We start from the raw sequence: 12,940 nt of genomic DNA, 5'->3' as shown, positions 1-12,940 counted from the left end.
ACATGAAGGACTTTTAAAATCCTTTTTATTTTATATTAAAGAGTAAATGAACACAGATGAGCTGCCTGACAACTGAATTTCTCTTTGGGGATCAATAAAGGGATTCTTATACTTAAATAAACCCCCAAACCACTTCTTTTCAGTGCCGTCAGGACTGCAATTCAAATTGTCAGCCTTCAGCCCACTATTCAGCTTCACTATCATCTGTACATGCCAACCAAGTTGCCCACCTGTTATTTCAACCAGCCCACCCTGATATGACAGGCTAGAACCAGCCCTGTGTAGCATGACTATAGTGGCACAGGTAATATGTTTAGAACTTAATAAACAGTGTGTGTGTGTGTGTGTGTGTGCGTGTGCGTGTGTGTGCGTGTGTGTGTAGGTGTGTGTGTGTGTGTGTGTGTGTGTCGGGGGGTGGCCAGGGGCTACAAGAGCTGTAGATGTAGATGAGTGGGGAAAACACAGATTCAAAGTTGGTTGATTTGAGCTGCCATGCTTGTCTGAACTACACCAAATTAGTTATGTAAGGTTTAAGAATTTGGCTTTGACTTGTGTTTCTTTGCCACTAACTTCCGGGCATTCACTCCCTCTTTGCAGATACTATCACAACACAAAAAACAAACCGTCATTTAAGAAGGTGCATAAGGGTAGAGGGTGGAGTGCAACAGCAAATGATCCAGCAGTGTGCTCTGTGTCGACTGGGACTAAAAGGGCAAAAATGACGAAATAAAGGTAAGAAAAAAGGCTTCAGTCTGAGATGCATCGCTGCATATCTTTACACCTTACCAAATCCTTTTATAACTGTTGTACATGGGTTCTGAAATGTACAGGGTAGGTGTAAACTGGTAGGTGGCGTTGTAAGTGTAACATTTTATATTAATTACAGTGAGAGAATACTTTTTTTTTTTTTATCTCACAAGCCTCCAGTGGCTATATTTTCAAACTTACATAAAATATTTTTACTATGTACTTTGTGGTACTTATTAAACACAATAGGTGACAGATATGAACTGCTGTCTGCCTGGTATGCAGGTCACCCCAACAGTTTACTGCTTTACAAGATCACGTGTTAAGACCTGCAACATCAGTACAGACCAGTGAATACATGTCTTGATACAGTCATTTGTCTTTAATACTGAGAAAGTCATACTGTAAAACAGGGACACGATGAAACAAGTCTGTTGGGAAACAATCATGTTGATATTCAGAAAAATATCAGGGATTATTAGATGAATAACTTAAACAGGCTGTGTGTAACATCAACCCTTAAGGGATGAATAAAGTAAACAAATTGCATTATTAGGCCCGAGCCGAGTAAAGCCGGCGCAGGGCCTATTGAGTCTGCAGTGGGCGCATGGGGACGAAATCGCCAGTGACGCGGTCACCTTTCACCACTGTCGCCACTCTCACACATATTCACATTCACGGCACTGAGACCTTTCCGAAGATGTACATGACATGTGCACAAATGGCATATTTACACCTGCTCAGAATGAATGGGAGTCAATGGGACACACTCAGTCGGGGTCAGTCACGTGTGTAAGTGCACGACACGTGACCTCTGACCCCACAGACATGTGGGGGAGCTCGACAACTTTCAAATAAGGTCAAATACGTGGTTGCCACGGAAACGGCTATATTGTTCTTGCTCAGATTATTATTATTTTTTTTTATTAGGCCTGAGCCGAGTAAAGCCGGCGCAGGGCCTATTGAGACTGCAGTGGGCGCATGGGGACGAAATCGCCAGTGACGCGGTCGCCTTTTGCCACTGTCGCCACTCTCACACATATTCACATTCACGGCACTGAGACCTTTCCGACGATGTACATGACATGTGCACAAGTCGCATATTTACACCTGCTCAGAATCAATGGGAGTCAATGGGACACGCCCACTCGGGGTCAGTCATGTGGGTGTAAGTGCACGACACGTGACATCTGACCCCACAGACATGTGGGGGAGCTTGAGAGCTTTAACATAAGGCCAAATATGTGGTTGCCATAGAAACGGCTATATTGTTCTTGCTCAGATTCTTATTATTTTTCTTTATTTTTTTATTTTTATTTTTATTTTTTTTTCTTCTCCTGCTCTTTGAGCTCAAATTTGACCCCCTAAACATTTACGAAAACTCACCAAATTTTGCCCAAAATTCAGAAGTGCGAGAAATTTAATTTACATATAGGTTTCGTAGATGTCGGTAAAGAAATTTTGCCGCAGCGCCCCCTTGAAAAGTGGAAATGCATTACGCCAATGGGAGCACTTCCAACGTAAAGTTTGTCGTAGAGCTACGAAAATCGGTACACAGATTCATCATGAGGAGACAAACAAAAAATATTGTTATGGCCACGCCCCAAAACCAACCCTTAGTCGGCCATATTGGATTGAAATTTCCAAAATGCTGAGTCAGCGTTTTCGCTGACGTCGTATTTTAACTATCTCCTACTTGGCTGTTTGGCCGAATGAGCTCAAAATCGGTATACAGTATCTAGAGAAGTGGGGCATCAAAAGTTAGCCGAATTTTTAGGATAGGTGTCACCGTTTTTGTGTGACGACGTCGCAAACTTTGCAAAGTTTCTTCGTGAATTTACCATTACAAAAATTGCTTCAGCTCAGACATACGAACACCGATTTGGCTGAAATTTTACTCAGACATCTATCTCTAAGGCCTACACCCATTTATTAAAAGAAATTGAAATTTCGCACTATAGCGCCCCCTACAAATGTACATTTACAAAAATGAAATCAGTTCGGACATACGAGCACCAATTTGGCTCAAATTTGACTCAGACATCTGTCTCCCCGGCCTACACCTATTTGTCAAAAGAAACTGAAATTTTGCAGTACAGCGCCCCCTACAAAAATTTTTAATATTTTTTTATTAAAATTTCTTCAGTTCGGACATACGAAAACCGATTTGGCTCAAATTTGACTCAGACGTCTATCTCCCAGGCCTACACCCATTTATCAGAAATATTTGAAATTCGGTGCCATAGCGCCCCCTACAATTTTACCTTCATGAAAATTACTTCACGTTAGACATATGAATACCAATTTGGCTCAAATTTGAATCAGTGTTCAGTCTCCCAGGCCTACACCCATTTATCAAAAGAAATTGCCACTTCGCTCATTAGCGCCCCCTAATAATTTACCTTCACGAAAATTGCATTAATTCGGACATAAGAACACTGATTTAGCTCAAATTTGACTCAGTGGTACATCTCGCAAACCTACACCCATTCAATGGTAGAAATTTATTTTTAGCTGCATAGCGCCCCCTACAGATTTACTTATACAAAACTTTCTTTAGTTCGGACATACAAACAAAGATTTGCCTCAAATTTGAATCAGTTGTCGATCTCCCAGGCCTACACCCATTCATCAGAAGACATTGAAATTTGGTGCTAGAGCGCCACCTGCTGAACGATGGGCATACTTCTACTGGACATGCCCGTGGTGAGGGCCTTTAGATGCCACTTGCGGCTTTAATTTTTTATTTAATATTTATTTTTCTTTCTCCTGCGCTTTGAGCTAAAATTTGACCCCCTAAACATTTACGAAAACTCACCAAATTTTGCCCAAAATTCAGAAATGTGCAAAATTGAATATACATATAGGTTTTGTAGATGCCGGTTAAGAAATGTTGCTGCAGCGCCCCCTTGAAAAGTGGAAATATATTACGTCAATGGGAGCACGTCCAACGTAAAGTTTGTCATAGAGCCACGAAAATTGGTACACAGATTCATCATGAGGAGACAAACAAAAAATATTATTATGGCCACGCCCCTAAACCAACCGGAAGTCGGCCATATTGGATTGAAATTTCCAAAATGCTAAGTCAGCGTTTTCGCTGATGTCGTATTTTAACTATCTCCTACTAAGCCGTTCGGCCAAATGAGCTCAAAATTGGTGTACAGTATCTAGAGAAATGGGACATCAAAAGTTAGCCGAATTTTTTGGATCGGTGTTACTGTTTTTGTGTGACGATGTCGCAAACTTTGCAAAGTTTCTTCGGTAATTTACCATTACAAAAATTGCTTCAGCTTAGACATACAAACACCGATTTGGCTCAAATTTGAAGGAGTCGTCTATCTCGCAGGCCTACACCCATTTATTAAAAGAAATTGAAATTTCGCACTATAGCGCCCCCTACAAATGTACATTTACAAAAATGACATCAGTTCGGACATACGACCACTGATTTGGCTCAAATTTGACTCAGACATCTGTCTCCCGTGCCTACACCTACTTGTCAAAAAAAACTGAAATTTCGCACTACAGTGCCCCCTACAAGTTTTTTTAAAAAAATTTTTATTCAAATTGCTTCAGTTCGAACATACGAACACCAATTTGGCTCAAATTTGACTCAGACATCTATCTATCAGGCCTACACCCATTTATCAGAAAAATTTGAAATTTGGACCTATAGCGCCCCCTACAATTTTACTTTTACAAAAATTACTTCACTTCAGACATATGAACACCAATTTGGCTCAAATTTGAATCAGTTGTCAATCTCCCAGGCCTACACCCATTTATCAAAAGAAATTGCCATATCGCTCAATAGCGCCCCCTACAAATTTACCTTCACGAAAATTGCATCAATTCGGACATAAGAACACCGATTTGGCTCAAATTTGAATCAGTTGTCAATCTCCCAGGCCTACACCCATTTATCAAAAGAAAACGCCATTTCACACAATAGCGCCCGCTACAAATTTACCTTCATGAAAATTGCATCAGTTCAGACATACGAACACCGATTTGGCTCAAATTTGACTCAGTGGTACATCTCGCAGGCCTACACCCATTCAATGGAACAAATTGAATTTTGGCTCATAGCACCCCCTACAGATTTATTCATGCAAAATTTTGTTCAATTCAGACATACGAACACTGATTTGTCTCAAATTTGAGTCAATTGTCAATGTCCCAGGCCTACACCCATTCATCAGAAGACACAAAATTTGGTGCTAGAGCGCCACCTGTTGAACGATGAGCATACTTCCACTGGACGTGCCCTTGGCGAGGGCCTTTAGATACCGCTTGCGGCTTTAATTATATATGATGTTGAAAGTCAGCATGGACACTCTGTTACAGTCTTCCCATGTTGTTTGGCTTCATCTTGTCTTTCCAACAGACACAGATGTTCAGAAATGTTTGCATGTCACCACTCGTCATAAACACAGTACACTTTTGCGGAAATCATAACATCAGCAGAAGGAACATTCAAGGTAAATATTTGTAGATTCACAAAAATAATTGTTCTATTAACTGCAAACATAAAATGAATATGCCAACTATATTTAAAATACTGTTGTTAAACCATTATGTATACATTCAATTTGATGTTTGAATTGAATATTGAAATAGAAACTACTTTGAGTTTTGTTTTGACTCTCTTTACTGAGCAAAATAAGAGGCAGATATTAACGTAGTGTAACCAGTACATCTGAGTGCTCAGAAGTACATCTACCTACTACTTGTGGTGGACTGCACCTCCCATGTGATGCACCATTATCATGATAAATGCCAAACATTACGTTACACCACATTTCTAAGGTTTCTCTAAAACCGGTTTGTTTGTCAGGTATTGGTGGCAAACTGGCTTCATACTGTTCTGCTTGCCTCAGCTCTATTTGACTTACACACTCTAGTTGTGGGTGGGGGCACCAATCTCTGGTTGAACTTTTAGCAGAGCACTTGTTTTACTCCAACTTCTCTGGAAATTATTTTTTACTTATGGCCTGTTGTGCCCCTACTGCACCTCTGGTCATAAACCCTGCCTGTGGGTTTTGCTATAGATCGACCATGCTGATGATCCTGCCAACAATGGCTTCCCACATTGTCCAGTCTCCCGTCATAACTGTGCTATGGTCATGATTTATAGGGTTTATTCTCAATCCTTGCCACCTCAGACAACAGAGGAACCATGAATCCTCTCCCCACCCAGAACCTCTCCCTCCTGTTTGTGCTCTACCACTGATGTCTTCGTGCTGTAGCTTGCTAATTTGCAGAATGACTTCAGTACCTGGATGTTACTCTGCCTGATCAGTAGACCCCAACATATGTAACATGTCTTCTCATGCTTGTGGATGATTGTTGGATTTATGCTGGATAACCTTTTTTCCTACCACTCCCTGCTGTCATTTCTTACCACTATTCATTTCAAACACATTACTCTTACATTTTGTGACATTCCTAATTTTATTTTTTTATTTTTTTATTTATTAGGATCCCCATTAGCTGATCCACGATGTCAGCTACTCTTCTTGGGGTCCTCCCATTCCAAACAGATATACAGTATCCATTTCCAAGCATAAAAACAATGTGATTCACCCTGACATTACCTTCTTAAGTACACTCAACAGTCAAACAAAACATTAACAAAAAAATAAATAAAAAATTACCTGTCTTTCATCATGGTGTGTGCTGCTTGACTGTTTGGCCAGGTCATCCTTGTAAAACAGATCTCGATCTCAATGGGATTTTATCTGGTTAAATAAGGGTTAAATAAAAAAAATAAAAAATAAAAAATTAGCTGACCAAATTAGCAAACAGATAAAATAAAATGTATGAATTTGCTCATAACTGGCAGGCTTCTATTACCCCAATCACAAAGAAGCCAAATCTCACTCACAAGTCATTGCATACTGCTGCTTGTTCATCTGTTTTTAATGCCTAGGGTAACCCTATAGTGCCAATTTTTGATGTGCAGGGTATCTGATAGAAGTTAATATACATACCAAGGCAATGGACAGGTGAAGTAGCAAAAACCTTAGTCAGAAGTAGCTGTGGTAGAACTGTAGATAGTAGACGGTAAACAGTAGAATTGTGAACTAACACAGAAAACCAGGGTTTTTGGGCTGTTTATATGTGTATATCCTTATGTGTTAAAAAAAAAAAAAAATTACCCTCTGCATCATAATCTGATACCCTAACTAAACTTCAACATGTGATGAGTTTGGAGTGAGAATGTGTAGGCAAAACAAGTGAATCCAACTTTATTTGTAAAGCACTTTAAAATAACTGCAGAAGACCAAAGTGCTGTACAGCACAATTAATAAAACAAAAAAAAGAATAAAATGATAGATTAAAATACATTGAACTGTACAAAAAAGAACAGTGCTGTGCAGGAATAAATACACTGAAAGATGACAGACTGTCAATGGCTTCACTTTTGAGTTGTGGGCAACAGACTCTAGTGCGCTGACATCTGCTGACATAAAATGGCACAACTTGTTATCCATCAGCCTGTTTTTGTATGGAAAAAATTGACAAAGATGAAAACTAAAAACAGCTCTATTTGCTATGTTCCTCTTTCTCAGAAACAGTAGATGACCATCTGGAATTTCTGGGCGTGGAAATCATTAACACTGAAAGACTGTTTGGATGAAGAAGAGAAAACATCAGTGGTAATATTCAACACTCATTAAGATGCGTGCATAGATACTGTATTTTATGCATTTTCTCTTGTTTCTTTGAAGAATTATAAAATTAATGAAAAACTGGGAACAGTCAATGATATAGAAGTGTTGTAGCTTAAAAGCAAATTATATAAACCCCTTTACCCAGGTCTCACTTTGAAGAATGGAGGATCTCAACATCCCTGACCACTTAGAAAATGTGAGCTACAGTTTTTCTAACATAACAGATGACTATGATGATGAGGAGGATACTTTTCTTCATATCCTGACCATAGTGACATGGATCATCATCAGCATCAGTCTTCCTCTGACTCTAATGGCCTTGTATTTGACGGTGAGTACATTACGACCGACCGACAAACAGACCAACAGACAGACGGACAGGTCAGGAGGGGTTTGAAACGACTGTTCTGGTGATAAGTGGAGTTTTGGCCGAATTAGAATGCAAAGATATTGAAACCTAAATTGGAGGAGAGCAGTGGTGCAAAAAAACAAAAAAAACAAACAAAAAAAAACCAAAAAAAAAACAGTCATTGTTAAAAAGAATTTAAAAATGTATTCAGTTATAATAAATCAGTTTAAAAATAGAGTTTCAGAGAAAAAACAAGGGATGAGGCAGCACGATGGTCCTTTCCAAGGAGCAATAAGACTGTGATCCCCGAGGGTGAGTCCAGACCTCAGGGCGCGCTCGGCCCCACTCCTGAGACAGAACACACACAGGCGGCAACCCAAAGCACAGCCAAAGGCGAATAGCATACAGACAGGCACAGGAGAGACACATACATGCCCGGTAGAGCTCCTCACTAGTGATGGGACTTTTGGCTCTTTGAAGGGAGCCGTTCAATCAGGAGCCATTCAGAAGACTGGCTCTTTTATGTTTTTTGCATTATTTTGAAACGCCAATGTTTTCATGACTAAATAGGCTACATGGGATGATTGACATTACATTTTACAGGTGTTTAACTGGCACAGCAGTAAATATTATCTTACTGTAAAAAAGAATAGGTAGTTAAAATGTGTGGGCTAAATACATGACATGAGAGGTGACTTTAGGCAAATGCTGGAATTTGACAAAAAACATCATGGTACATTATGTGGACTAGTCTGTAGCCTAAAAATGAAGAAGAAAATAAAGCATTTTCTAATGGAAATAACATTTTATTCTCCTCAAAACAAGAACAATAAATGTGTGTAAACATATGGAAAAAATTGCACAAAACACAACAGTGATTAATCCCTGCAATTACTTAAACACCTGAACTGTAGTGCAATTCTTAGAACAAGAACAATAAATATGAGCAAACAAATGGAAAAAAAATTGCTCAAAACACAACAGTGATTAATCACTGCAATTACAGTACTTAAATACCTAAAAAACTGTAGTGCAAATAAAATACTTCAAGTAACATTGCAAAATACCTGATATCTCTAATGTAAATATCAAAATGATACCACATAGGGAGTTCTCTCACTTCTACTCTCTATATAAAGCCTCCCCAGTGATGCTAAATTGACAGGCAATCAGACACTCCCTCCTTACAAAAAAAAAAAAAAAAAAAGAACAAAGACTCGGTTCCATCGTTCGTTTCAAAGAGCCGTTCAAAAGCTTTGATTCGTTCGTGAGCGTCACATCACTACCCCTCACTCTACCGCTGCGTTGTTCGGGCCTTGTTATGCGGAGCTCCAGCAGAGACCCACACCAGCTCGAGCTCCTCGCTGCGCCTCTTCGGCTCCACCTGGCCGCACCTGAACAGACAGCACACAAAAAGGGCCAACACAGGACACACCGGCGCACCCAAACCCCCAGGCTTAAGGCCGCTCTGCTAGGAGCACGTGATTAAGCTTTTCCGATACTCACAGACAGCTGCTTATATTTGGGCCTAAAGAGTTCTCCGCACGGTTCGCTCCGGTCTGCGCACCTGTCCGATCGTTTAGCAGCGGTCCACTCGCGGGGCAGGGTCTGATTGCCCGGCCGCTGCGTGTGGATCTCACCGTGGGGCTGGTGGCCTCGCCCCAGTGTCTGGTTGGTCCTGTGCGTGCCGGTGTTCTCCTCTCGCGTGCCTCGCTCCTTCTCTCTCGTCTCCTCGTACCGAGCCAATTTTGTTGTTCCCGTGCCGCGCCAGACACAGGTGTGTTGATTGCACAGTTCCGCAGATTGTCATGTGTTTGAGGTGTTGCCCTCTCAACTAACCAGGGAGGCGTAGCAAACTCAAAAAACATGCACAATGGAGAAAACAACAGCAAAGCAAAACATGCAAAAGGTAAATGAGATTAAACACATCAAGAAAATATCACACCAAAACATGCCATCCCTTTGGCTGGATCACAGACAGACCGACAGACAGACAGGGAAATAGACAGACAGACAGACAGAGAAATAGACAGACAGACAGACAAACAGATAGATAGATAGATAGATAGATAGATAGATAGATAGATAGATAGATAGATAGATAGATAGATAGAACATGGACTGGTTGGCTTAAGATACTTCTGGCTTTCTGGACCACCTGCTTCTTCCGCAACGAATTCAGGTCTGTTAGTTAGACTCCTACCAGTTTGGAGCAGACCTTAATGATGCTGCTGAGACACAGACAGCCACTATATAAATTGGCACGTTGGTGTGAATGTGGGAGTGAATGGTTGTTCATCTTCTATATCAGCCTTGTGATGAACTGGCAACAGATCCAGGCCTTCGCCTGATGGTAGGAGGGACAGGCACCAGCATCACAGCAACCCAACCCAAGGGTTAAGTGGTTTGGAAAATAAATAAATGAATCAACATGCCCACTTGACATTTTTAAGTAGTAGCATACTGCAGTCCTTCTCAAAGATGACCCTGATGTGGATTCTATCTTTTTAAAGGGTTCTTTGCTATTGAGAAATTTGGAACAATTTGTTATTTTCTTTGACAAAAATCACACACATGTTGTGTTACATCATGCATCAACATGACTGCCATGTTGATCCAGAAGATCATGCAGAACTAGGAGCATGTTTCCATTTCTAAATCTGTCATATTTGATCATCATTTCCAACCTTTGTTTAGAAAATAGTAACCTCAGATGTGATATTTTTTACTTCTTTTTCATATGACACCCATTCATACTCAGTTGTTTTAAAGTTTAAAACAACTGATGATTGAAATGTAGAGGGGAGAAAGTCAACTGTTTCAACGAGCAATTATTTTTTGCAGGTGCGAGATAAACATGTGCTGATCTACATCATCAATCTCCTCATTTCTGGAGTCATTCAGCTCTGCTGCCTGATTGCTATAATGGCAGATCTTGGAGAAGAGGTGATCATTATCCCCTTTTATATTTACTGGTATGCTGAGATTGCCAGTATCAACTTCATGGTGTGTGTTGCTTTTGAACGGTAGGTACCTGTCATTCTGTGTGTAGATACTTCCATGTGTATTAACCATTATCATATAATTTAATTGCATGTGTTTGTCCTGTGTTACAGATATTTAGCCATCGCCCGCCCAATGTGGTACCACTTCAGCCGATCCGTCAAGATTTATGTGGTGGTTTGTATTGTGGTCTGGCTCCTTCCTATTGTCTATCTAGTTGTTCTTGTTTTTGCTGCTAACCCACAGATAGATGATATATCATTTGGCATTATTCACCTTCTTCCCTTTCCCTTTTTTCTTTTTTTCCTGGTTGGGGCAGTTCGAGCCCTATCTGCAGCCATCCACCTCAACTCTGTTGAAAAACGACGAATCATTGGAACATTGGTGCTGCCCATTCTTACTTACTCACTGCTGTTCATTCCCTTTATTATTAGGCTTCTGGGAAAGGAAATAAGAAAAAACATGACATTAACCTTGGTCACTTTTATATTTCTTTTTTTGAGTCCACTTGCAAATGTCATTCTATATGTTTTCATCAGGAAAGGGTTTATGGACAAAGTGTTGATGTCTCTCTGTTGTAAAATGGACAAGAATGAGAACAGCACATTAGGAACATCTTTAAATGAGGCAGCAGAGGGACAGTTGGCTCCAAAAGACTAAAACCACAGCAGAAAAGGATAGACCAAAAGAGAATAACTTTCCTCTAAACCTGACACTAAAGAGTCACCTGACAGTACCAAGAGACATGGATCCAAAGCCTTTTTTAATCATTTTTCTGGGAGTGGTCAATACTAAACATATCTCCAGGTTACGTTATAATACATGGTGTATATGTATACATGCAATGAACATGATGTGTTTTGCACTCATTTGACTTGGAATGTACAACTTTAACAAAAAAATTTTTTTGTGCAAATTTTGATATGATTCCTTGACTTGGATTTCCTCCTCAGATTAGGGTTAAATCACTGACATGACAAGGGATGGTAATCAAGAACAGATTCTTTTTGAGAACTGGTTTCCAGTAGTTCAATTCTTTGGAGTCATTTGCCTGCCTGCTAAAGGATTCTGTGTATCGATTCCGAGAATCGATAAGAGAATCGATAAGGAATTGGATTGATAAGCAACATCGATAATGGAATCGGGATAATTAAATTTTTATCGATTCCCATCCTTAATTGCTGTGCCCTGATTCTCTGCTTCATGAAAGAAAAGACATTTGCCTTCTGCTGGATAAAAGGTAAAATAAAAAAAGGTTCACAAGCTTTATCTCTGAAGAGAACTTCTGTCTCTGCATTTGATCTATTCTACTACACACAATATACAGTCATAGAAAAAATGATTAGACCACCCCTTCAATTTCTTGGTAAGTTTAATGCCTGGTACAACTAAAGGTACATTTGTTTGGACATATAAAATGATAACAACAAGCTGATATCTATTTTTCCATGTTTTCTTGATAATAACCAAAATGTCTTCAGTTCTTACATCAATAGCTACGGCACTGTACTGCCAAAAACTCTGATTAGACCACCCCACCACCACCTTTTAGACATTCCATGTTTTCTTTTTTGTCTGTTTTAGTCACATGATACATATAGGAGTTAGTATTTGATTGCATAACCATTGTTTTTGATGACTTTTGATGGTCTAATATTTTTTCCATGACTGTACGCATTAGCATTAGCACATAACACATTAGGAGCAGTGAGGTGCCACTGAAGGTGCTCGGGATCAGGTCCAGATCTTCATCTGTACCATGCTCAGAGCCACCAACAGGAGAATTCACCTTTATAAAACTGTTTTTAATGGCAGGGGAAACTGGGGGAACCAGAAGAAACCTACATAGTGTGGAGAGAACGGGTAGACTCAACACAGAAAGACTCTTGTCCATCTGAGAATCAAAGCCTTTTTGCTGTGAGGTGGAAGTGCTAGTCACCTCCAAAAATCTGTAACTTCATTCCATGTCACATATGAGCAAACATTATAGTGACATAATTTAATTTGTATCACTGTATATTCAATTCGGCAGTGGAAAAAAGCCATTTTTTTTAAGTAAACATTTGTAGTAGTGAACAGTGTTTTACGATGCACCACACATCCCACAAGCAAATACAGTTTGTTGGCACCAGAGTACCAGAGCAGACACAGGAGAACATGC

At 39.9% G+C, this 12,940-nt stretch overlaps 1 protein-coding gene across 2 annotated transcripts; it reads left to right on the top strand.

Annotated features, from left to right (window-relative positions):
* The first annotated feature begins 611 nt into the window (after window positions 1-611).
* Window positions 612-12,342, top strand: LOC115433773 (mas-related G-protein coupled receptor member X1-like). Of its 2 annotated transcripts, XM_030155266.1 has the most exons (6): window positions 612-732; window positions 7,326-7,412; window positions 7,573-7,758; window positions 10,621-10,802; window positions 10,893-10,956; window positions 11,099-11,374. In XM_030155266.1, the coding sequence occupies exons 3-6, from the start codon at window positions 7,588-7,590 to the stop codon at window positions 11,231-11,233; spliced, it is 552 nt and encodes a 183-aa protein (XP_030011126.1). In that variant the 5' UTR covers window positions 612-732; window positions 7,326-7,412; window positions 7,573-7,587; the 3' UTR covers window positions 11,234-11,374. The 2 variants fall into 2 exon arrangements, with proteins under 2 accessions (XP_030011126.1, XP_030011125.1); XM_030155265.1 differs by having other exon boundaries at window positions 10,893-12,342.
* The last annotated feature ends 598 nt before the right edge of the window (window positions 12,343-12,940 follow it).

This window comes from Sphaeramia orbicularis, chromosome 15 (genome assembly GCF_902148855.1).
Source record: "Sphaeramia orbicularis chromosome 15, fSphaOr1.1, whole genome shotgun sequence".
Taxonomy (NCBI): Eukaryota; Metazoa; Chordata; class Actinopteri; order Kurtiformes; family Apogonidae; genus Sphaeramia; species Sphaeramia orbicularis.
Note: the sequence above shows the minus strand (reverse complement) of the source record. Positions and strands in the feature narration are given on the sequence as shown.